Source organism: Oryzias latipes, chromosome 20 (genome assembly GCF_053564925.1).
Source record: "Oryzias latipes strain Hd-rR chromosome 20, Olatipes_Hd-rR_3.1".
Lineage (NCBI taxonomy): Eukaryota > Metazoa > Chordata > Actinopteri > Beloniformes > Adrianichthyidae > Oryzias > Oryzias latipes.
This window is the reverse complement of record NC_136256.1, coordinates 30,209,065-30,234,102: the sequence shown is the minus strand read 5'-3', so window position 1 is coordinate 30,234,102 and position 25,038 is coordinate 30,209,065. Positions and strand designations below refer to the sequence as shown.

The following is a 25,038-nucleotide window of genomic DNA, read 5'->3' as shown; positions in this document are numbered from 1 at the left end:
CACTGGCTCCACATTTTGTTTCCGTCCTTGTTCCATCAGATGGAGCATCAAACGCGTCACTGCTGGATTGACGGATCCAAACCGTACGGATCCTTCATCAATCGCAGAAATCTTCAGCAGGGATTCCAAGAATCCAAACACAATTTGATCCTCAAACTCAGTAATGTGGGAAAAACATTCACAGCTTTTTCCAACACAGATTCAAACGGTGCGACAAGCTGTTAGAGGCTGTGCAGGAGCGGCCGGCCTTTCTGAAACCACACAGATCCGTGCTGGTGAATCAGAAAAACATCACCTTGACAGAGCAGAGCGATCAGCAGAAAAGTCAACCCAGCTGGATTCCCTCTGCTCCAGGCTCTCTGGACAGGTTTTAGTGCTCAGAGGAGAACTGTGACTAGATAGATAGATAGATAGATAGATAGACTTTAATAATCCCGAAGGAAATTTTAAGTGGCCAGCTGCCCATTCTTAAAAGCACAATCATTCCTAAAACAGATAAAAACACAATAAATAGATAAAAATATAAAAAGAATAAAAGCAAGTATGAACAATTCCTAAAAAAATGTCAAGTTTCCCAGAAATTCAGCTTAATCAAAATCAGAAGCAAGAGTAAAAGCTCTCAACACAGAGTGTTGTGCAGTCTGATGGCTCGTGGGACAAAGGACTTTCTAAGTCTGTCTGTGGTGCAGCGTTGTGATAAAAGTCTGCTGCTGAAGCTGCTCTTCCTTTCACTGAAGGCCTCATGCAGAGGGTGTGTAACATTATCCATAATTGCCTGAAGTCTGGACAGTGTTCGTTGTTCAGCCACCTCCTCCACTGTGGCCAGCTTCAGTCCCACAACAGAGCTAGCCCTCCTGATGATCTTGTTAAGTCTGGTCAGGTTTCTCTTGCTTGTGCCGCACCAGCACACTACAGCGTACAGCAGAGCGCTTTCAATCACTGTTTGATAAAACATACTGAGAAGCTTGGTGGAGACGTTAAAAGAGGCCAGCCTTCGCAGGAAGTCCATCCTGGATTGACATTTTTTGCTGAGCTGGGTGGTGTTCTCGTTCCAGTCCAGTTTCCTGTCCAGCACCACTCCCAGGTATTTATGGGACGTGACTGTCTCCACCAGGTCACCGTCTATGCATATTGGCTGGGAGAGAGGGGGTTGTCTTCTGAAGTCCAGAATGAGTTCTTTGGTTTTCCTGATGTTCAGCTGGAGCTGGTTCTGCTTGGACCAAAGAACAAAATCCTGCACCAGCTGCCTGTACTCCACCTCCTTGTCCTCCCTAATGCAGGCCACAATGACGGTATCATCCCAGAATTTTTGGATGTGGCAAGCCTCCGTGTTGTGTTGGAAGTCGGTCGTGTACAGAGCGAACAACATCGGGGAAAGAACTGTGCCTTGAGGTACTCCCACACTGCTGCAGAGTGTTCTTGAACGGCTGGCCCCCATTCTGACAAACTGGGGTCTGTTCATGAGGTCGTCCATGATCCAGGATATTAAGTATGGCTCCACTGACATACTCCTAAGTTTTTCCTGCAGGATTGGGGGTTGGATTGTGTCAAATGCACTGGAGAAATCAAAAAACAACATTCTCACTGCACACCCCCCTTCATCAAGGTAAGACAACGTGCGGTGGAGGAGACACAGAACGGCATCCTCCACTCCCACCTTCTCCCGATACGCAAACTGCAGTGGGCATGTTGCACCTGGGGCTTCAGCATCTGCAGCACTAACCTCTCCATGGTTTTCATTATGTGAGAGGTCAGTGCCATTGGTCTGTAGTCTTTATTGTCCCTCGGCTGCTTGACCTTGGGCAGACGAACGATGCATGAGGTCTTCCAGAGCGTTGGTATTTTACCTAGGCGCAGGCTCAGGTTAAAGAGATGCTGGAGAGGACCTCCCAGCTCATCTGCGCATGTCTTCAGGAGCCTGGGGCACAACCCACCTGGGCCTGCTGCTTTCCTGGTCTTCAGTTTCTTCAGCTCTCTTCTTACCTGATGTTCAGTAAGTGAGGTGTAATGAGGAAGAGCTGATTCCACCAGTGCAGGTTCATTTGTAGGATGAGGAGGGAATAGTGGGGCACAGGATGAGGTAGGTGTGGGGTGTGCGGATGAATTAAACCTATTAAAAGGATCATTTAGATCATTGGTTCGCTCCACACTGTCTCCTCCAGATGCAGCCCCTTTTTTACACCCTGTGATTGTTTTCATTCCATCCCACACTTCTTTTATGTTGTTTGCTCTCAGTTTCCCCTCTATCTTAGCTTTGTAGTTTTCTCTAGAGCTTCTCAGACAGCACCTCAACTCAGATTGCACAGCTTTTTTCTTTTCCAGATTCTTTTCTTTGTAGGCTCTCTTTTTCCTGTTGAGGACCTCCTTCGTCTCTCTGGTGATCCAAGGCTTGTTGTTAGCATAACAGCGCACTGCCTTTGTGGGCATCACAATATCCAAACAGAAATGGATATAGTCTGTCAGACACTGATGCCTGCTGGATGTCCTCACCGTGGTGGTCCAGTAGCACGCTCCAGTCTGTGGTGTCAAAACAGTCTCTAAGCTCCTCCTCCGCCTCTGGTGTCCACCTCCTTACTATTCTGGTTGATGGAGGCTCTCTCTTCACCAGGGGTGTGTACCTGGGTTGTAGAGCGATCAGTATGTGATCTGATTTGCCGAGAGGGGGAAGGGGCGTGGCTTTGTATGCCTCCTCGATGTTGTCATAGAGTAGGTCGATTGTGTTGTTTCCGCGTGTAGCACAATCCACGTATTGACACATGGATGGCAGTGATGAGTCCAGAGTGAAGTGATTAAAGTCCCCTGAAATCACCACGACTGCCTGGGGATGTCGGTATTGGAGGTCCGTCACTGCCGTGACCACAGTCTCCAGCGCCGTCTCCACTATGCATCAGGGGGGCGTGTTCTGTTCTATAGTCCACTCCAGGCTTTGGACATTGATCTGCAACTCAGTAGAACCAGTGGCGGTTTTTCCTATGGGCAATGTGGGCGGGTGCCCAGGGCCTACGAGCACCCCCCCCCCCACACACACACACACACACTCACAGTTTTCCTAGAATAAAACTGCCCATTTTTCTACGAAAAGCTTGTGTAATGTAGCTTGCTTCTATAATGAGGGTATTTGCGGGGGGGGGGGGGGGGGGTAACTAGCAGCTGCAGGAGATGTGAACAACAGGTAGAGAGGCAGGGGAGGGGAGGGGCTTAGCCTCCAGACGCCACGGGAAACTAACTGCTTCCAAATGAATAAAAAACAGAAATAGTTTTCATTTATGAAATTAATCAACTTTACTGGATTTTATGAAAAGTAAAAGGAAAGTAAAACAGGAGTCTGCATCTTAGTGAATCTGTTTCCATCATCTTAACTCTGCTGTTTGACAGACAGAAAAGTCTTTCCAAGGTTGTGGAAAATGGACAAAAGATCAAAGCAAACATCAGGTTTAGAAACAAAAGAAGAGAAGAGGAAGAAAAAGACTCCAAGGATAAAGGAATGCAGGCGGCGTCCAAACGTAACCCTCGCTAGGCGCCAAAATCGACCACATTCACTGTTGGAGGAGTCAAACTTGGAGCAACATTTGGATAAAGAAGGTTTTCACTTAAACTGGTCTGGTTAGCTTTTTGGTGGATTTCATCTAAGCTTCTCTGTTCTCATATCCAGTCAATGCTTCAGATGCAATGTTCACAATCGTTTGTCTTTTTATTCAGCTTGATGTCCCACTGACGCACAAAAACAGAAGAATATGTCCTTTAGTTTCCATTGATGTTCATTCATGAAGCCAACGGAAATGACTGGAATTTATTCTTTCCTGATTGCTGTCAGGGTTGGATTCAGATCAAGAAAAACAGAGAAATGTGTCTGTTTTTACCAGAAGCAGCCTTCAGGAAGAAAACACAGACTGATGTGTGTTATGTGTTGACTAATTTACTAGATTCAACTAAACAAGTATGTTTGGCTTCTGTGGTTCATAAAGTAAGAGAAATGTTACATTTTGTTCTTGGGTTTGTAAATGCAGGCGGGGCTGGAAAGGGGGGTGAGGGTGCCCTCCAGTGTTTCGCCCAGGGCCTCAAACTGGCCAGGACCGCCTCTGTTGAGTGGAACCGGGAAGAACTGAGTAGAACTGAGTAGAACTCGGTGGAACTCTGTCAGTCGAGGACAGAGCAGAATCGTGGATCCGTAAATCTGCAGTAAATCTCGTCAGATTCAAACCTTTCAAGGCTTTTTTTTCTTTTTTAACTCCGCGCAGACGCCAGTTATTTTTCCACGTCACGCATGAAAAGCCGCTTCATCGCTTCGGCGCATCATGCGTGATCGTGCGCGTCTGCTTTAAAGTGCTGAAGGAGCGGGGTGAGCCCACCCACTCCCCGCGCAGCTCTCAGGTTCTGACTGGGATAAACACGGAACCCGTCTAGAAGTCCGCCACTCCTCCGGTTCGGACGCAGCGCCGCGGGAGCAGACATGAAGGAGAGGAGACTGATCGAGACCGCGAAGATGCAGGGAAACGTGCTGGTAGGTGCGTGGCGTGGCGTGGCGTGGCGTGGATGCTTCCCGGTCCCTCCGTGCGCTTTAACGCGCTCCTCTCCGGCGATTCACGCCCTGTTCTGCATCCGTCCCTCCCGCTGACGGAGCTGTGGTGGAGCGTCCTGCCGGAGAGAGTTGGGAAGTTTCTGCTGTGTTTTTAATAATGACCTGTTCCCGCCTCAGAGGTACTTTAGCCCACGAGGCTCCATGAATATTTTAGTGCAGCTTTATTACCCAGCTGGGGGGAGGAGGGGGGGGGGGGGGGTCCTGTGGGGTTCAGACTCAGATATTAAAAGTATTTTTCTTCCCTTCTATGGCGTCATTTTCTCTGTCCTCCAGACCAGCGTCCTCCTGAATGAACTCTGCTGAAGTTCTTCCTTTCTGCTCCGATGCTTCTCCTGGAGACTCTGCTGTTGGTGCAGATGTGGGGCACAGCTGGGGGAGTCAGGCCTGTGGTTCACTGTGCCCCCCAGGGGGTGGGGGCAGTTTGTTTATGACTGCATGGAAGAAAGTGAGAGGAATGCTGAGCATCATTTTTTTTTCTGAGCGGTTTCGACCCGAAAACTCAGGAGGAGGCTGACTGAGATCGGGGGGGGGGGGGGGGGGGGCTGCAGCTTCCTGAACTGCAGCTTCCTGAAACTGCAGCTTCCTGAAACTGCAGCTTCCTGACCTGCAGCTTCCTGAACTGCAGCTTCCTGACCTGCAGCTTCCTGAAACTGCAGCTTCCTGAAACTGCAGCTTCCTGATCTGCAGCTTCCTGAACTGCAGCTTCCTGAACTGCAGCTTCCTGAAACTGCAGCTTCCTGAACTGCAGCTTCCTGACCTGCAGCTTCCTGAACTGCAGCTTCCTGAAACTGCAGCTTCCTGAAACTGCAGCTTCCTGAAACTGCAGCTTCCTGATCTGCAGCTTCCTGATCTGCAGCTTCCTGAACTGCAGCTTCCTGAACTGCAGCTTCCTGAAACTGCAGCTTCCTGAACTGCAGCTTCCTGACCTGCAGCTTCCTGAACTGCAGCTTCCTGAACTGCAGCTTCCTGAAACTGCAGCTTCCTGAACTGCAGCTTCCTGACCTGCAGCTTCCTGAAACTGCAGCTTCCTGAACTGCAGCTTCCTGACCTGCAGCTTCCTGAAACTGCAGCTTCCTGAACTGCAGCTTCCTGATCTGCAGCTTCCTGAACTGCAGCTTCCTGAACTGCAGCTTCCTGAACTGCAGCTTCCTGACCTGCAGCTTCCTGAACTGCAGCTTCCTGACCTGCAGCTTCCTGAACTGCAGCTTCATGAACTGCAGCTTCCTGAACTGCAGCTTCCTGAAACTGCAGCTTCCTGAACTGCAGCTTCCTGACCTGCAGCTTCCTGAAACTGCAGCTTCCTGACCTGCAGCTTCCTGAAACTGCAGCTTCCTGAACTGCAGCTTCCTGAAACTGCAGCTTCCTGAAACTGCAGCTTCCTGAAACTGCAGCTTCCTGATCTGCAGCTTCCTGAACTGCAGCTTCCTGAACTGCAGCTTCCTGACCTGCAGCTTCCTGAACTGCAGCTTCCTGAACTGCAGCTTCCTGAAACTGCAGCTTCCTGAACTGCAGCTTCCTGACCTGCAGCTTCCTGAAACTGCAGCTTCCTGAACTGCAGCTTCCTGAACTGCAGCTTCCTGACCTGCAGCTTCCTGAAACTGCAGCTTCCTGAAACTGCAGCTTCCTGAAACTGCAGCTTCCTGAACTGCAGCTTCCTGATCTGCAGCTTCCTGAACTGCAGCTTCCTGACCTGCAGCTTCCTGAAACTGCAGCTTCCTGAACTGCAGCTTCCTGACCTGCAGCTTCCTGAACTGCAGCTTCCTGAACTGCAGCTTCCTGAAACTGCAGCTTCCTGAACTGCAGCTTCCTGACCTGCAGCTTCCTGAAACTGCAGCTTCCTGAACTGCAGCTTCCTGACCTGCAGCTTCCTGAACTGCAGCTTCATGAACTGCAGCTTCCTGAACTGCAGCTTCCTGACCTGCAGCTTCCTGAAACTGCAGCTTCCTGAACTGCAGCTTCCTGACCTGCAGCTTCCTGAAACTGCAGCTTCCTGAACTGCAGCTTCCTGACCGCTCCATCCTTCAAAATGAAACGATTTGGTTTGATAAAGCATTGATGTGATTTCTTGAAGCCTCAGTCAGACGCCTGGATGCAGCGAGCCGATGCTGGTGGAGGATGAAATCAGAGTTTTAAGGTCTGAGAAAACAACAAACTTCTGTTTCTTCCAAATGTTTTACAGCATAAAGCTGTCTGGAACCGTTTAGACATGAAAACATGATGACTTCACTGCTTTAAATGATGGACGGATAGGAGAAATAAATACGGTAGAGAAATATTCATTCTGTTATTTGTCTTTATTTATTTATCCTCTATTTTAACTGGAGGATAAAATGTAAAAAATGATCAAAGACATAATTATAATAATAATAGAAAATAAAAGCTATAAAAGTCACTCAAATAGGCTACTCCAGCATTTCTTTGCAGCCCAAACTTCTTCATTTTCTACCACAGATCTGGATAATCTCCTTTTCTTTAAACAGTTGAGGAAGAGGAGGAGGAGGAGTCATTACTGCAGTCTTTATAAATGAGGAAGACTCCTGACGTTTCATTTTGGTCTTGTTGGCTTTGCTGCTCCGTTCTCCTGAGGGTTCGGTTCCGTCTGTCCTGCAGCACGAGCACCGCTCCAGGGAAGCGATTCCTGCATTTAGAATCAAACTCACAGGATGGAGGCGGGGTCAAACATGGCGGCGGGACAGTGGCGTTCCCCCATAGGACCTCTGTCTGTAAGCAAAGTGGGAAGTGTGTGAAAATAGGTGGCAACACGCCCCAAAGGTGTTGCTTCCACTCAGGAGATTGCAAATGGAGTCCGTGTCCAGGTTCCCAGGAGGTAACGAAGCATAAACAGGATGATGGGATGCAGGAGCAATCATCTCACCTGTTTGCTGGCGTTACGCCGTTGGTGGCGCCTCTCGCTGTTCTGTTCCCAGCTGTGGGGTTTGTTCTCCGTCTTTCTCTAATTGCTGTCTGACCCAACAAACGTCCCAGCTCAAGAGCACTCATGACAGAGCGGCTGAACTCTGACGGCTGGTTTTCTGCTCACGTTGGAAGCTGGACTGAAGAGGCAGAGCCGGTCCTGATGTCTGTTAGTGGAACCAAGCCAAATGAAGACAGAGATCAAGCTTTGACTCTCTGTTTTTTTCTTTGTTTAATGTTTCTGTTGTTTAATGAACGGATAAAAACCCTCACCGGAAGTTCAGGTAATGATCACACTCATGCTGAACAACACATAAACAGATAGAAATGTAGATTTGTCATATTTCCAAAAACCTAAAACTGTAGACTTGACCTCCTTCCATGTGGACCAAAGCTCTGAATCCACCATGAGGCAGAGATGCAGAGAAAACATTCTAATGTACGTCTACCGTTACAGCCTTCAAAGAAATAAAGTTATTTATGGTTGTATTTAGAATTATGATTAACCAAGATGAAGATCCAGTTTAGATGGGAAATTCCTGAGTTATCCTCTAAAATCTATCTGCAGAAAAGTCTAAACTGATGTCTGAAAACATCGAGTTAGAGATCCTGAAAATGTTCAGTCGTCTTAGAAAAGTTCACTTTCCACAGAGTTCCACAGAATATTTGTCAGTAACTGAGATACGATATAAAAAAACCAACAATATGTGGTTTTCAGTCTTCAGAGGCAGCAGAGGACCATCTAATATCATTTGCAAACCATGTAATCCTGTAATAGATTTCTGGCCTTTGGGCTGCAGACATCCTACTGCAGATGAGCAATGGTTCAGTCTGCAGAGAAAGCCTGCTAAAGCTAGCTTTTGGATTTCAGAGGTTTTCTGCAACTGTTAATTGAAGATTTGAGCATTTATGGGAAAGTCTGCTATACAATTGTTTTCTTCACATTTTGTTTAAGGTTCTGCTGCATTAACCCTTGTGCTATCCTAGGCACTTTACCATTGGGAGTAGGGTCATCTAGACCCACTAGACAGTGCTCTGAACCTTTTTTCTTCAATGATTTGTGATCTTCACTGGTGTCCATGGATTACATGAAATCTTTCCACCTTTATCCACCTTTGTCATGGTAGGGGGGACATGTCAATGGAAGGGGGGGGTCATCTAAGATAGCACAAGGGTTAACAGATATTTGAAGGATTTTTCTAGAAAGAAAAAAATATATCAAACCACATGTGGTTTTTGAGGTTTTAAAACACAATTTCTATCTGTGTTCGTGCAGACAGCAGATGTGCAGACAGCAGATGTGCAGACAGCAGATGTGCAGACAGCAGCTGTGACCTTTGTGCAGACAGCAGACAGTAGCTGTAACCTGTTTTGTTTTTCCCGCCCTCATGCTGGAACCAGCTGGTAAGACGCTAAAGGCTGGTACTTTGTACGTGGAACAGCTGTTTGGCTCATCACAACGGCCTGTGTGCCTTTGGGTGGAACTTGTGGTTGATGGAGGATTCCTGAGCTGGATGTGGAGCTCTGACACACCGTTACTCCATCAGAACCCTCATGGCTGCAGGCTAGCTGGTTGGAGTTGTTGTCTATAGCTCACTGTGCTTGTTTTGAGCTGGACGCTTCTAAATCCCACCAAGGACCGGAACCGCTGCTCCACCTCCACGTGCACGCTGCTCCACGTGCACGCTGCACACTGCTCCACATGCACGTTGCTCCGCCCATCTGTGACAATCTGCGGCTGCTTTTCCCGATGTTTTCCAGCAGCTGCAGTCTTCTGACACTGACAGATATATGACAGCAGTGAGACTCAATCTTTGGGTTTGACCCTCAAACAAATGGCGTCACGTTGACAAAGGACACGTCAGTAACCCCAAACTGTTTGCCCCCATGCTTCGTCTCTGATTGAAACGGATGTTCCCGCCGCGTCGACGGCGTTCCCAAATGTAAGCAGGGAGGGAACTGATGTTTCTCCTGAATGGTGATGTAAATGAATGTCATAGGGGGGCTTCATCCCCCCCCCAACGCTTCAGTGCTGTCTGCAGAAATCTCAAAGGGCAGATTTCAGGCAGAGCTTCAGAGCAGCAGAGCGAAGCTCCCGTTCTGGGAAAGATTGAATAAATGTTCCTGTCAAAAGTCTCTGTTAAACAGAGCAAAGCGTTTTTTTTCCATAATTAACAGCTGACGGATTTCCAGAACATTCCCACGGGTTTCTGAGCACGTTAGTAGTTCTGTGTTCTTGACAGCGGTTGGTTCCACAGAAATACTGCAATCCTTGATTTATTTGGACCTTTGTGCCGGCTGCACTTTCCCAGCCGTCCAGATCCCAACTGCAGCATTTCATTACTGGACTCCATCATGTTTCCCTTCGGCTGTATTTTGTTTGTCAGAGCATCCAGTGAAGCTGGCAGATGGTTCTAGTTTCTACAGCAGATGAGCTGAAATCCTAGTTCTGAGGTCCGATCTGTCGTCCCGACTTTTAAGAGTCTTCATTCTCTCCTGTTCAGCGGTTTGATGCTTTTCAGATGAAGGCTGGGAGGAGAGTGAAACTGCATTGTAAGTTTATGACTCCAGACGATACGGTTGTAGAATCTACCTTTGTTCTCCTGAAGTGTCCTTTCCCCTCCAGCTAACCCTGGAACATGTTCTGTTTGAGGAGCCAGAAGATCAAGAATACTATTATTATCAGGGCTGCTTTAGGGTCACTGTCATGGTTATCATTGAATGCAGTCCTTGCTGGTTTTTCTAATGGTCCCCAAATGCACCGCAGCCATGCCGCCTCCTGAAGGGGCAAAGTTGGAGCAAATCTTCTGGAAGCAGAAAACTCTGGAGCTTTGGAGGAAACCTTTGGTTTTTCTTTTATGAGTTTGTGGGTTTGATTTCGAATCAACATTGAACATGAAGTTTTCTTAACAAAATCTGAAATTATGAATTCAATTATTTAAACAAAATGATGACAATTCTGAACAAAGCTTGGCTGTAATTGGAGCTTTTTAGGATTAAACATTCTAATAAGTGTTAAATGATCCCTGTACTCAGTCACATATGGACCCAAATGGTGTATCTTTCATTGTGCTTGTTTCCTTCCTGCTCGTTTGGTGTGGATTTGGATTTGGATTTAATAGATGTTCTTCTGTTCTTTGACACTGCAGCACTGGACTGAATGTCACTTTGCTGCTACAGACAAAAGAATTTCCCCATTGGGGGGTAAATAAATCTTGTATCGTAATCGTTGATGTATGAAGTCGGTCATGGCTTAGTTAACTTGGGTAATATTTGTGATAACCTCAATGTTGACTAGAAATATCAAAGTAAAACAGAGTGAAGCTGAATCTGCTGTTTTTAACTCCCATTAGCTGTCACACATCTAGGTGTGTGACATTTGCCCTCCACATTTGACCCCTCCCCTGGGGGAGCAGTGAGCTGCAGACACAGCCGCCTCAGGAAGCATCTGGTGGTTTAACCCCCCAATCCAACCCCTCATGCTGAGGGTCCAGCCGGGACGCTTTTGGTCTTACTTTGAGAGTCTTTGGTATGACTGAGCCTGGATTTGAACTCACAACCTTCCAAAGCAGACGCTCTTCCACGAGGCCACTGAACTGAAGAAAAGTCTCAAAAAGATACAGTGCTGGAAAAATGTAAAACAATACCAACATTTCTGTGAATCGAGGAGTGACGGCGGTGAAAAGAAGCTAAAACTGTCTCAAACATGCTAAGCTAAATGCTAACAAGACCAAAGATAAAAGGGCTAAACATGACCTGCAGCTGCAGAACACGCTCCGGACATCACGCTAAACATGACCTGTAGCTACAGAACACGCTCCGGACACCACGCTAAACATGACCTGCAGCTGCAGAACACGCTCCGGACACCACGCTAAACATGACCTGTAGCTACAGAACACGCTCCGGACACCACGCTAAACATGACCTGCAGCTGCAGAACACGCTCCGGACACCACGCTAAACATGACCTGTAGCTACAGAACACGCTCCGGACACCACGCTAAACATGACCTGCAGCTGCAGAACACGCTCCGGACACCACGCTAAACATGACCTGTAGCTACAGAACACGCTCCGGACACCACGCTAAACATGACCTGTAGCTACAGAACACGCTCTGGACACCACGCTAAACATGACCTGTAGCTACAGAACACGCTCCGGACACCACGCTAAACATGACCTGTAGCTACAGAACACGCTCTGGACACCACGCTAAACATGACCTGTAGCTACAGAACACGCTCCAGACACCACGCTAAACATGACTTGTAGCTACAGAACACGCTCTGGACACCACGCTAAACATGACCTGTAGCTACAGAACACGCTCCGGACACCACGCTAAACATGACCTGTAGCTACAGAACACGCTCTGGACACCACGCTAAACATGACCTGCAGCTACAGAACACGCTCTGGACACCACGCTAAACATGACTTGCAGCTACAGAACACGCTCCGGACACCACGCTAAACTTGACCTGTAGCTACAGAACACGCTCCAGACACCACGCTAAACATGACTTGTAGCTACAGAACACGCTCCGGACACCACGCTAAACATGATCTGCAGCTACAGGACACGCTCCGGACACCACGCTAAACATGACCTGTAGCTACAGAACACGCTCTGGACACCACGCTAAACATGACCTGTAGCTACAGAACACGCTCCGGACACCACGCTAAACATGACCTGTAGCTACAGAACACGCTCCGGACACCACGCTAAACATGACCTGCAGCTGCAGAACACGCTCCGGACACCACGCTAAACATGACCTGTAGCTACAGAACACGCTCCGGACACCACGCTAAACATGACCTGTAGCTACAGAACACGCTCTGGACACCACGCTAAACATGACTTGTAGCTACAGAACACGCTCCGGACACCACGCTAAACATGACCTGTAGCTACAGAACACGCTCTGGACACCACGCTAAACATGACCTGCAGCTACAGAACACGCTCTGGACACCACGCTAAACATGACTTGCAGCTACAGAACACGCTCCGGACACCACGCTAAACATGACCTGCAGCTACAGAACACGCTCCGGACATCACGCTAAACATGACCTGCAGCTACAGAACACGCTCCGGACATCACGCTAAACATGACCTGTAGCTACAGAACACGCTCCGGACACCACGCTAAACATGACCTGTAGCTACAGAACACGCTCCGGACACCACGCTAAACATGACCTGTAGCTACAGAACACGCTCCAGACACCATGCTAAACATGACCTGTAGCTACAGGACACGCTCCGGACACCATGCTAAACATGACCTGCAGCTACAGGACACGCTCCGGACACCACGCTAAACATGACCTGTAGCTACAGAACACGCTCTGGACACCACGCTAAACATGACCTGTAGCTACAGAACACGCTCCAGACACCATGCTAAACATGACCTGTAGCTACAGGACACGCTCCGGACACCATGCTAAACATGACCTGTAGCTACAGAACACGCTCCGGACACCACGCTAAACATGACCTGCAGCTACAGGACACGCTCCGGACACCACGCTAAACATGACCTGCAGCTACAGAACACGCTCCGGACACCACGCTAAACATGACCTGCAGCTACAGAACACGCTCCGGACACCAGGCTAAACATGACTTGCAGCTACAGAACACGCTCCGGACACCACGCTAAACATGACCTGCAGCTACAGAACATGCTCCGGACACCACGCTAAACATGACCTGCAGCTACAGAACATGCTCCGGACACCACGCTAAACATGACCTGCAGCTACAGAACACGCTCCGGACACCACGCTAAACATGACCTGTAGCTACAGAACACGCTCCGGACACCACGCTAAACATGACCTGTAGCTACAGAACACGCTCCGGACACCACGCTAAACATGACCTGTAGCTACAGAACACGCTCCGGACACCACGCTAAACATGACCTGCAGCTACAGAACACGCTCCGGACACCACGCTAAACATGACCTGCAGCTACAGAACACGCTCCGGACACCACGCTAAACATGACCTGTAGCTACAGAACACGCTCCGGACACCACGCTAAACATGACCTGCAGCTACAGGACACGCTCCGAACACCACGCTAAACATGACCTGCAGCTGCAGAACACGCTCCGGACACCACGCTAAACATGACCTGCAGCTGCAGAACACGCTCCGGACACCACGCTAAACATGACCTGCAGCTGCAGAACACGCTCCAGACACCACGCTAAACATGACCTGCAGCTGCAGAACACGCTCCGGACACCACGCTAAACATGACCTGCAGCTACAGAACACGCTCCGGACACCACGCTAAACATTACCTGCAGCTACAGGACACGCTCCGGACACCACGCTAAACATGACCTGCAGCTACAGGACACGCTCCGGACACCACGCTAAACATGACCTGCAGCTGCAGAACACGCTCCAGACACCACGCTAAACATGACCTGCAGCTGCAGGACACGCTCCGGACACCACGCTAAACATGACCTGCAGCTACAGGACACGCTCCGGACACCACGCTAAACATTACCTGCAGGTACAGGACACGCTCCGGACACCACGCTAAACATGACCTGCAGCTACAGGACACGCTCCGGACACCACGCTAAACATGACCTGCAGCTACAGGACACGCTCCGGACACCACGCTAAACATGACCTGCAGCTACAGGACACGCTCCGGACACCACGCTAAACATGACCTGCAGCTGCAGTACACGCTCCAGACACCACGCTAAACATGACCTGCAGCTACAGGACACGCTCCGGACACCACGCTAAACATGACCTGCAGCTGCAGAACACGCTCCAGACACCACGCTAAACATGACCTGCAGCTACAGGACACGCTCCGGACACCACGCTAAACATGACCTGCAGCTACAGGACACGCTCCAGACACCACGCTAAACATGACCTGCAGCTACAGGACACGCTCCGGACACCACGCTAAACATGACCTGCAGCTGCAGAACACGCTCCAGACACCACGCTAAACATGACCTGCAGCTACAGGACACGCTCCGGACACCACGCTAAACATGATCTGCAGCTACAGGACACGCTCCGGACACCACGCTAAACATGACCTGTAGCTACAGAACACGCTCTGGACACCACGCTAAACATGACCTGTAGCTACAGAACACGCTCCGGACACCACGCTAAACATGACCTGTAGCTACAGAACACGCTCCGGACACCACGCTAAACATGACCTGTAGCTACAGAACACGCTCTGGACACCACGCTAAACATGACCTGCAGCTACAGAACACGCTCTGGACACCACGCTAAACATGACTTGCAGCTACAGAACACGCTCCGGACACCACGCTAAACATGACCTGCAGCTACAGAACACGCTCCGGACATCACGCTAAACATGACCTGCAGCTACAGAACACGCTCCGGACATCACGCTAAACATGACCTGTAGCTACAGGACACGCTCCGGACACCACGCTAAACATGACCTGCAGCTACAGAACACGCTCCGGACATCACGCTAAACATGACCTGCAGCTACAGAACACGCTCCGGACACCACGCTAAACATTACCTGTAGCTACAGAACACGCTCCGGACACCACGCTAAACATGACCTGTAGCTACAGAACACGCTCCAGACACCATGCTAAACATGACCTGTAGCTACAGGACACGCTCCGGACACCACGCTAAACATGACCTGTAGCTACAGGACACGCTCCGGACACCACGCTAAACATGACCTGTAGCTACAGGACACGCTCCGGACACCAGGCTAAACATGACCTGCAGCTACAGAACACGCTCCAGACACCACGCTAAACATGACCTGCAGCTACAGGACACGCTCCGGACACCACGCTAAACATGACCTGCAGCTACAGGACACGCTCCGGACACCACGCTAAACATGACCTGCAGCTACAGAACACGCTCCAGACACCACGCTAAACATGACCTGCAGCTACAGAACACGCTCCGGACACCACGCTAAACATGACCTGTAGCTACAGGACACGCTCCGGACACCAGGCTAAACATGACCTGCAGCTACAGAACACGCTCCGGACACCACGCTAAACATGACCTGCAGCTACAGAACATGCTCCGGACACCACGCTAAACATGACCTGCAGCTACAGAACATGCTCCGGACACCACGCTAAACATGACCTGCAGCTACAGAACACGCTCCGGACACCACGCTAAACATGACCTGTAGCTACAGAACACGCTCCGGACACCACGCTAAACATGACCTGTAGCTACAGAACACGCTCCGGACACCACGCTAAACATGACCTGCAGCTACAGGACACGCTCCGGACACCACGCTAAACATGACCTGTAGCTACAGGACACACTCCGGACACCACGCTAAACATGACCTGCAGCTACAGAACATGCTCCGGACACCACGCTAAACATGACCTGCAGCTACAGAACACGCTCCGGACACCACGCTAAACATGACCTGTAGCTACAGAACACGCTCCGGACACCACGCTAAACATGACCTGTAGCTACAGAACACGCTCCGGACACCACGCTAAACATGACCTGCAGCTACAGGACACGCTCCGGACACCACGCTAAACATGACCTGTAGCTACAGGACACACTCCGGACACCACGCTAAACATGACCTGCAGCTACAGAACACGCTCCGGACACCACGCTAAACATGACTTGCAGCTACAGGAAACCCTGAAACCCACCGGTTGTTCAAGGTTTGGATGTTGGTGTGTTTTTGGAAAACGACTTTTCCAGGTAAACAGAATCAAAGTGTCGGAGAAATGTCCTGGGGGGGGGTTGTTCTGACATTGAGTTAGAAATCCACCTCATAGGCTCGGAGAAATCTGTTTTGTAGTTTTTGATTCCTTTTTCCTCCATGTTTCCCATTTAGCTCTAATTACAAAATCCGATTCTCTGCGTTCAGATTTCAGCTTCATGCTGGCGTTCTTCCGTGTCCCGTCAGGTATGTCAGGTGTGTCCTCTGTTCGCCTCAGGTGGCCGGAGGCTCATAATGACATTGAAGCCGTGACACACGAGTGGCTCTGACTGGGTCAGAAATGCTGGATTCAGGCTCAGCAGGTCGTCAAAGTGTCTGGAGGTGATCCAGTGGCATGAACACCTTGTTGTCCACAGAGATCAGACTGATGAAAAAGATTTTTGGACCTTTTCTGAGCCGTGGAGGCCGGCAGCAGGTGGAAGTTTGTTGCTGAATGACCTGTGGAGGTCGGCTTCCTTCATGAGCTTTATTCTGAAACTAAAACCTTAACGAGACGGTAAATGTAAAACGGCAAAGCTGTGACTGTAAACAGAAATGCATTAACCAGGTTCACAAATGTTTCAGGAAGATCCAGAAATCCAATGTTCAGGATTGAACTGGGATGGATTCCCCAGCGAGGGCTCTCAGAGGAGGAGCAACGAGGAGAAAGTTTGGTTTACTTTCTGCTTCATGCTGCCGTGGGACGGCTGCGTTTGGTCAAATGGATTTTTTCCTCTGCGTTTATTTTTGAAAAATGTGTCTGGAACATGTTTCTCAACTCAAGCAGCTCATCATAGAGAGAAGAGAAAAATCCAAATCAATGTTTTGAAAACCTTTGTGCTCAAACTACACTTCTGTTAACAAATGGGGGTTGGAGACGCCTTTTCTTTATGACTCAATTCTATAGACTGAGGATCATCCTTGAGGTTTGGACCGAATTAATTCCTGGCAGAACTTTAGCAGTTGTGGAGCTGCAGCATCTGTCGATGGAAAAAGATCCGCTTTCATTCCGACCATAACATTTGTAAATGTTTCCTTTTAAACTTTCCCAGAATGCAGTGAATGTTCCAACCAGGATTCAGGAAATAGCAGAGAAAATGATTTGGTTTGTTTGGCTGCAGCTGAAGGTGCTTTCAGTTGCATTTATGCTCTGCCAATAGTTTTACCGCCGAGGATCTGCTTTTGGCGTTCACATTCAGGCCCGTTCAATTAGACGTTGTCCTTGTAGTTGATTGGATTCCTCAAACGTGCTGCGTTAGCCTCCGTGTTTTCTGTCCTCATGAACGTCCCTCAGAAAATCCTTGAGATCTTCAGGAGCCTTTGTGTCTTCTATCTGCCGCTCCGCCGCCGTGGCCCTGAGCCATCAGCCGTCACTCAGCCGGCCTCCACTCTGGGAAATAATGAGTTCATAGTAAATTCATATTTCACGTGCACACCCTCATTGCTTGCAACACCAGATTGATGACCTGAGCTAGCTAAGGTCTGGCAGCAGCCATGTTCCTACAGTCTAATGTGATCCAGTTAGTGGACAAGTTTATCTGTTTTTGTTTCTTTATCAAAGTTAAGTGGAAGTTGTCGATCTGCTCAGTGAAACTCTGCAGAGGATCCCTATGTGACTCCCAGGCGGAGTGGAGGTTATCCTAACGCCCTCTGGGAAGCAGAAGTTAGCCTTTAGATGACAGGTTAAGGGGAGGAAGAATGTTACCTGTCCTTACCCGTCTGGCTCCTCCAGGGGGCGCTGTAATCAACCAAAGAAGAGAAATCTGACAGAAATAACAGAATCAACAGTAACTCTGATAGAAATGCGGAAGTAGCAAACATTAGCAATGGATGTCAACAACAGTGTTGTCATAGCGGAGCTCTTATTGCATTATTACTTTTATTATCACGAAGGAGCCAGAGCAATAACAATCTTCTCATTTTAAGAAGGCATTGGAGGCAGGATGGTCTGGACCTACTGTTGTGGAATGGGGATGTGCTGGGGCCACGTGTGTGTGTGTGTGTGTTGATGTGTGTGTGTGTGTGTGTGTGTGTGTGTGTGTGTAAGAGAGAGGAGCGAGTGCGTGCAGCACAGGGGGGAGTGAGGGGGGGCAGAGGAAAGGTGTTGGGAGCGCGCATTCATGCTGTGTGTTAGGAAGGAAAGAGAACGGTAATAAAAGAAGGCTTCCCCCAGAATAAATGCTATAATTGACTCTTTATTAACCCGCTCTGGAGAATCTGAGGGTCTGAACGGGGAAGTGAACCCCGGAGGAGGATCCGACTTCGGTCCCCTGCGCTTCTGACCACGATCGGAAAGGGAAAAGAAGTCATCCCGGGAAAAGTTCAACATCAAATCGGTGACCTGGCTTCCTTTCCACTGACTGGTCTCAGCAGCATCGTCCTCCATGGTGGATGTTTATGTTCTCGTTCCCGCCTACTTCAATGCAGAATGATGACTTTTGGAGCGTATTGATGACGTACGGGTCGGATACATGTTGCCTGGCCGTTCAGACGGAGGTCGCATTTGAAAAGATGGGATCTGTGTCGTTCAGACTGTCATGAAAAGATCAGATACAGGTCGCATAGGGGACAAAATGGTTTCAGCTTGCGGTGTGAACGTAGCCTTAATGTAGACAGCAGAATCGAGTGATGAATGACTAGAAATGACCTTAATGCACGTCTCCTTCACAGCTGCTGAGACGTTTTTATTTGAATGATTGGAGTCAGTGGATTTTTTAGAAGCACCGGCCTTCAACGGAAGCTTGAAGAAGTCAGAGAATGTGAGGATTCATCAACCCTTTTTCTCCGAATGTTACTAAAGAAAATGTGAAAGTAGAGCGACCAAAGACCAGAACAGATCCAACTCCCCACTTCTGTCAGACGACATCGGCGTCATGGAGAACAGTCCGGGTCTGGGGAATTTCCCACTCAAGCAAAGAAAAAACTCGATGGAAACCCCCCTCCCCCGTCTTTAGAAGGTAATACCACGACAAGTGTGGCAAAGGGGAGAAAACAGCGGGGATGATGGATTACTCTGCTTAGGATCATCAGAAAGTTCATTTTCATTAAATGAATGAAGCTAACCCGATGGAGGGAAATCCATGTCCAGCTTTCTGAACAACTTTAGTGACTCTGGAAACGCAGACAAGCCGGCAGAACTGGAAGAATGATGTCTGACAGACTAAATATGTGAAACATTGGAATCTTCTGCATGGAGCCGCTGCTCCGTTGGGTTCAGGTTCCTCATGGAGATTGTTCCCAGCTGAAAATCAGAAGATCTTCTGGGTTTGGAGATTTTCCAGATTCTGGAGCCTTTAGTGAATCTTTAGATGGAAATTGTTCCTCCTTTTGTTCTAGATCTTTAGAATAGAACTTAAATAAATGCGTGAGACTTTTTGGTATTTATTTCCTTTCCTGTGTCGTCTTTATTACGTGGAAGTATTTGCTCATCCGTAGATTTGACAGCCGGATCACAGCAGACCAGTTGGAGACCTTTGCAGAAGGTCTGGATGTGTGGTTCCAGAAGTTCTACCTCCTTCATTTCATGTGAGGCTTGAAGACATAGCGCTTCATTTAACATTCAGTCAAAGGTTCCAGCATGCTTTCAGAACTCTGTGAGCTCCATCCTCTTTCTGTGTTTCTGCAGAAAATGCGTCTTTCTTTTTGAACAGGTTTGTGGATTTGAAGGCGTTCTGTTCACCGCCGACCTTCGGCACCAGAGCAGGTCGATGGGGAGAAGCTTTCCTCAGGATCAGTCTCACCTCCACAGTGCTGCGTATCATGGAGGAGTAAAAACTTCTGTGTTCGTTAACAGATCGGATCTGCGGCTCGATGAAGAGTAGGAAAGATAATTAAGGTGACTGACAGAGACAAAGTGAACCAGGCCAACCGACAGACAGAGGCACAGATGGAGAGGGGAAACAAAAAGGCCAACGCCAAGTTTCTGACTTTCAATTTGGACAACATAACCGAGGATGATGAAGGAGTTTGGAGACCTATTAGAAGCTAAGCTGTGAAAAGCCCTTCTGCCAGGATTGGACGCGCTCGGTCTGCACGGCCGCACAAACCTCTTTCTGTGACTGGAGTCTGCTGAAAGGAAGGCGAGCGGCGGAAGTCGGTCCCACAGCAGAGCGCAGATTCAAATGGCTTCTGCCTAAAATAATGGATGTCCGTTTGACATTGAACTTTAAATGACATTCACGTTGTTTCTGCTGCTTTTAACTTGCTGCTGCCATGCGTTTTCATTCTGCTATTGAGGAGTGTGTCCTGATTGATTGTGCTCTGTGAAATGTCAGGGTTAATGGAATAGAAATGGCTTCAGAACGCTCCAGTCCAGTTTTAACAGCCCGTTAGCTCAGAGATAAAATCAGATGTGAAGAAAGCTCTTCATATTTATGGACAGAAAATACATATCTACTGATCTGCCCTGAAACTGTCATTATATGTTTCTATACATTTAATGTGAAGTTGCAGAGGCTCATGCAGGTTTAAATAAAAGCCAATGTGCTGTTATGCTAGCTGCTGTGTTTATGTTTGGTAATTATTAAGGAAACATTTTGGAACTTTTGAAAACATTTTTTATCAGATACTTGACTTTCAAGCAGATTGAGGTTTGCCGCTGAAGCCGGGTCAGTTCACCAAAAAACCACTAGGGGGCTTGTGGCTGGAGCGAGGCTGTTGTTATTTACTGTGAGTTCTACCCTTCCAGCTCCACTCTGGAGCTCCATTTTTCTTCCTCTCTTTCAAGAACCTGGATTGACAGGTGACTTGCACATCACCTGCTCTAGAAGAGGCTTTTTGCCCCGCCTACTTTGGGTTAATTGGTCCAGTGCAAAAGTTCAATTCCCATTGAGTCACAGATTCTAACCCTGAGCGGCTCACAACAGGACATTGTTGTTTCCTCCCATCCTTCCTGCTTCATGAAGGGGTTGGATTGGGGGGTAAAGCACCAAATGGTTCCCAATCGCAGTTCCTGCAGCTCACCGCTCCTCCAAATGCGGAGAATAGGTGCGTGACGGCTGATGGGACTCTAACTGTCACTTGTTGCTACTGGACCAATGCTTCAGTGAAGAACCCAAACCTGTTGGATTTGATTCTTCTGTTGGTGTGAACAGCATCTATCCTTTACCTGCAGTGTGTTTGTGGTCTCAGCTCTCACTCAACAGTGGAAATCTCCATGGCAACCGCTCCCCGAGCAGATAATTGACCGATTTAAGGCCGCCTGTCGCAGCCCTTTATCTATCACGGCTGCCAAACATGGAAGTATTCTCATGTTTGTTGACAGAGTTTTGGTCTGAGGCGGGAGGGTCCACATCCTCACCGCCTGCTGATCACCAACTCCTCTTTAGTGCTTTAATCAGAGGAAGAATGGGGGGGTCATCGCTTTGCTTCTTCTTCCTCCAGCTGGATGCGCGTTGGGTTGAGGAAAGCTGTGATTGTTTGGTGTTGTTTGCTTCTGGAATCCTGAGTTTGGATGTGGACCTGGAGTTTTCCCAGCTTCCCTCTCCACTTCTGTTTGCTGGATTCATGTTTTGGTTGCGGCCCCGCCTCCCCGCTCTGCTCTGTTGTTGCCCCCCCCCATGCAGAGGTGCCATCAGCAGCTCCCCTGTTAGAGGGGCTGTCTAATGAGATCATTAAAGGCAGACAGAAAATGAAGAAGTACCTGTTGTAGAGGGTAATGTTGTGTATTCCCCTGCATTAGGAGGATATTACCTCCCAGCGCTCTGGGAGAAGAGCGCGGGGGAGGGGGGCACCTCAATTAGCTTTTGCATATTCTGTGCCTTCTGCAGCTGATTTGTTATTAATTATGATATGGAGGTTGGGGGTTCATCTGAATAATTCCAGACCTCAGCTGTGGTCCATGCTCTACCTGTCCTCCTGTCCCAGCATGCAGTTCACACCTGAACTCTTGCTTTTCACAGCAGAGACGCGTCTTATTTAGAGGAAACGGAGAGCAGCAGCTGCTCAGTCATGGAGGCAGAAGAACTCAAAGATCCCTGCTGATCAGCCTTTAACCAACACTCCGCTCATCCTGACGTCCGGGTCCCTCCCAAAGGTAGTTTGGACGTTGAACGTTAGGCGCGTGTCACACTGCCGCCACAGACAACCTGCGCATTGTTCATGTATGAAATGTCTGTCTTTGGTGATTCATGGGTGATACACGTAATTAACACGTGTTTTCTGCGTTTGTCATTCGTGGATGTGTGCAGATGTCTGTCAGGGTTTCAGCCATCAGGTCTTTATGTGGATTCGGTTTGAAGCTGTTCCCCATTTTTTATGTCAATTGCAGTTTATGCGTAGGTCTCTCGCTGGGCGGTGTCGGGCAGATGGCGGGTGGAAGTACGTTGCCAGGTATGGCGGTCGGGGATGCGACTCTGGATCTGAGCCCTTCTAGCGCATCTCCCAGCTGTTGCTCCTGATGGGGTTCCCCTTGCAACTGAAGGCCGTGTCACACAGCCGCTGTGCACAGTGTGAACATATTACACGGATGAAAGCAGGTCATACGTGAATATATGTGGAAAATTGAGAAAATTGTGTTTCTTTATGTGAAAATTTGTCAGATTTATCATGAATAAAGCAGGTTGAAACCACAGCAGAAGTACGAAAAAACACATAAATCATTCAGAACTATTCAGAGCAGTGAGCAGGAATCACACCACATCAGCACCATGGTCAGCTCCACCATGCTTTGTTTGAATTAACAGGTCGGATTCCCTTTTTCTGCAGCAGTTCTAGGTCAGCTGCTAGGCCCAGAGAAGGCCAGGAGCTGTAGGCTGACATTGGCTTTTCCAGCTGGAGGTCATCTGAAACCGTTTGGTTTATGATGTTCAGAAACTGGACTGCACTGAAAGAGGAAGCTGCAGGTGGATCACGTGACCTGCTGCAGGTGGATCACGTGACCTGCTGCAGGTGGATCACGTGACCTGCTGCAGGTGGATCACGTGACCTGCTGCAGGTGGATCACGTGACCTGCTGCAGGTGGATCACGTGACCTGCTGCAGGTGGATCACGTGACCTGCTGCAGGTGGATCACGTGACCTGCTGCAGGTGGATCACGTGACCTGCTGCAGGTGGATCACGTGACCTGCTGCAGGTGGATCACGTGACCTGCTGCAGCCCCCCACACGCTGAGGTGTTGCAGTGGAGCTGAATGAAGGGATTACAGAAGCTTCCTGGTTCCACTGCCAGAAGCCCCGGGTGGGGCTGCTACCTGCACCCGCAGCACTATCTGGCAGCTCGTGCATCTGAACGCAGACATGCGGAGGTCTGTGAGGCAAACCAGAAACAGGATATGAAAAACAACCAGATGGAAAACCCCTCCCCCCACACCAATGCTCTTCTTTGAGGAAGATGGATGTTCCTGAAGCCAACTTCAGACCAGCTTCACCTGTTTCTCGAACAGTTTTTTACTGCAACCTTTTAGAAGAAGGTTTTCAAACTGGAAAGCTCTGTTCCTGTGAGGGGGCGGGATTTCCTGTCAGTGAGGGGAGGAGGGGGATCTGCAAAGTGTCCTTTAAAGAAAGTTTCATTTTAATTATGTTTTTTTTCTATGCTTTGACTCAGAAAGGTGGGACGGCTGTTAATCATGTGACCTTTCCCATTTATTATTATTGTAGTTGCCATGATCATGTTTGTTTATAATTCCTTTTTTGGTCACGTGGTTAGTTAAGACGTCATGTAGAGACGGAGCACAGGGCCCAGTATTGGTTGTTGACCGCTTTGATACTTGATTATGAACTCTACTGTGATGGATGGTATCGTAAGTGTCATCTGTGGCAACGACACACAAACAAAGTGGGTTTCTTGGTCATATTTTATGTGGACCCGCTGCAGCCTCTCTAGCGGCTCATAAGCCTGCAGCCGCTACAACTATTATTATAATTATTATAGGAATTCTTTTGACTGATGCCTCTAACATGCTGAGTGGGAGCAATGAGTTTTAGTACTGACTAAAGTCAGTGGGCGTGTCTCATTCAGAAGTGGGTCTCTGTGGACCCGGGAATGTGGCACCAGCTGAATTAGATCTGCTGTGGTTTTAATATTCATTTAGATCCAAGTAAAACAAATATTTTCTCTGCATTAGATCAGAGTGAATGTCGTGTTCCTCCCAGGTGACTGCTTGCACACCTGTCCGTCCCACCTGTCGTTTTAAACAAAGGCGGGCCTCTCAGCCTTTTTGTCACTGCTTATTGATTGTAAGAGTAATACCTGGACTCTGACGCGTCCACTTTGTCATGAACGGTGGAGACGAGCAGCGAGTGCCACCACACAGGCCCGATTCATCAGACTATTGAGCGCCTGAGCTTCCTTCTGGCCATCAATTGTAATCTTTGGCAGAAGCAGCGGCTCAGAAGATCGGCGTGTTCATCAGAGGAGCCTCGCAGTATTGACTGATCCCACTTTGAGAGCTTAAGAGGATATTATTCATCATGATTACTAAAGGGAAGCAGCCTCTCCTCTTTTTTTCCGGTGTTGACCACTTTTCATCCTCCGTTACTCAACATTTAGCCTTCAGCACTTCCTGTCTGTGACATCTTTTTCATCTTCTGCATTTTATCCAGAAACCTTGACATTTCCTTTTTTTCTCAGTGAACCAGAAGGCTTGGCTGATGGATTTGTGCTGTAATGAGAGCGGCCTGACTTGTGGGCTGTCAGGTGAGAGTGTATGTCAGCGCCCCCTGGAGCCTCTGAAAGGTCAACGTGCCTCTTAATCAAACATCAGGTCGGCCTGCCCCGCTGTCAGCTGGACGTTGCTGCTTTCTCCCCGCTGTGTTTAAAGTTCGC

At 48.7% G+C, this 25,038-nt stretch overlaps 1 protein-coding gene across 3 annotated transcripts in view; it reads left to right on the top strand.

The window, feature by feature from the left end:
• Positions 1-25,038, top strand: part of dpp6a (dipeptidyl-peptidase 6a) — a 230,067-nt gene that overhangs the window by 27,221 nt on the left and 177,808 nt on the right. Inside the window, exon 1 of one of the 3 annotated variants that reach the window (XM_023950259.2) lies at positions 4,101-4,501. The exons of 1 other annotated variant lie outside the window; for it this stretch is intronic. In XM_023950259.2, coding sequence (XP_023806027.1) covers positions 4,451-4,501 — 51 coding nt within the window. In that variant the 5' untranslated portion in view covers positions 4,101-4,450. Of the gene's footprint in view, positions 1-4,100; positions 4,506-25,038 lie in introns of those variants that run through there. One more of the 3 variants, XM_078938700.1, reaches the window with a different exon arrangement.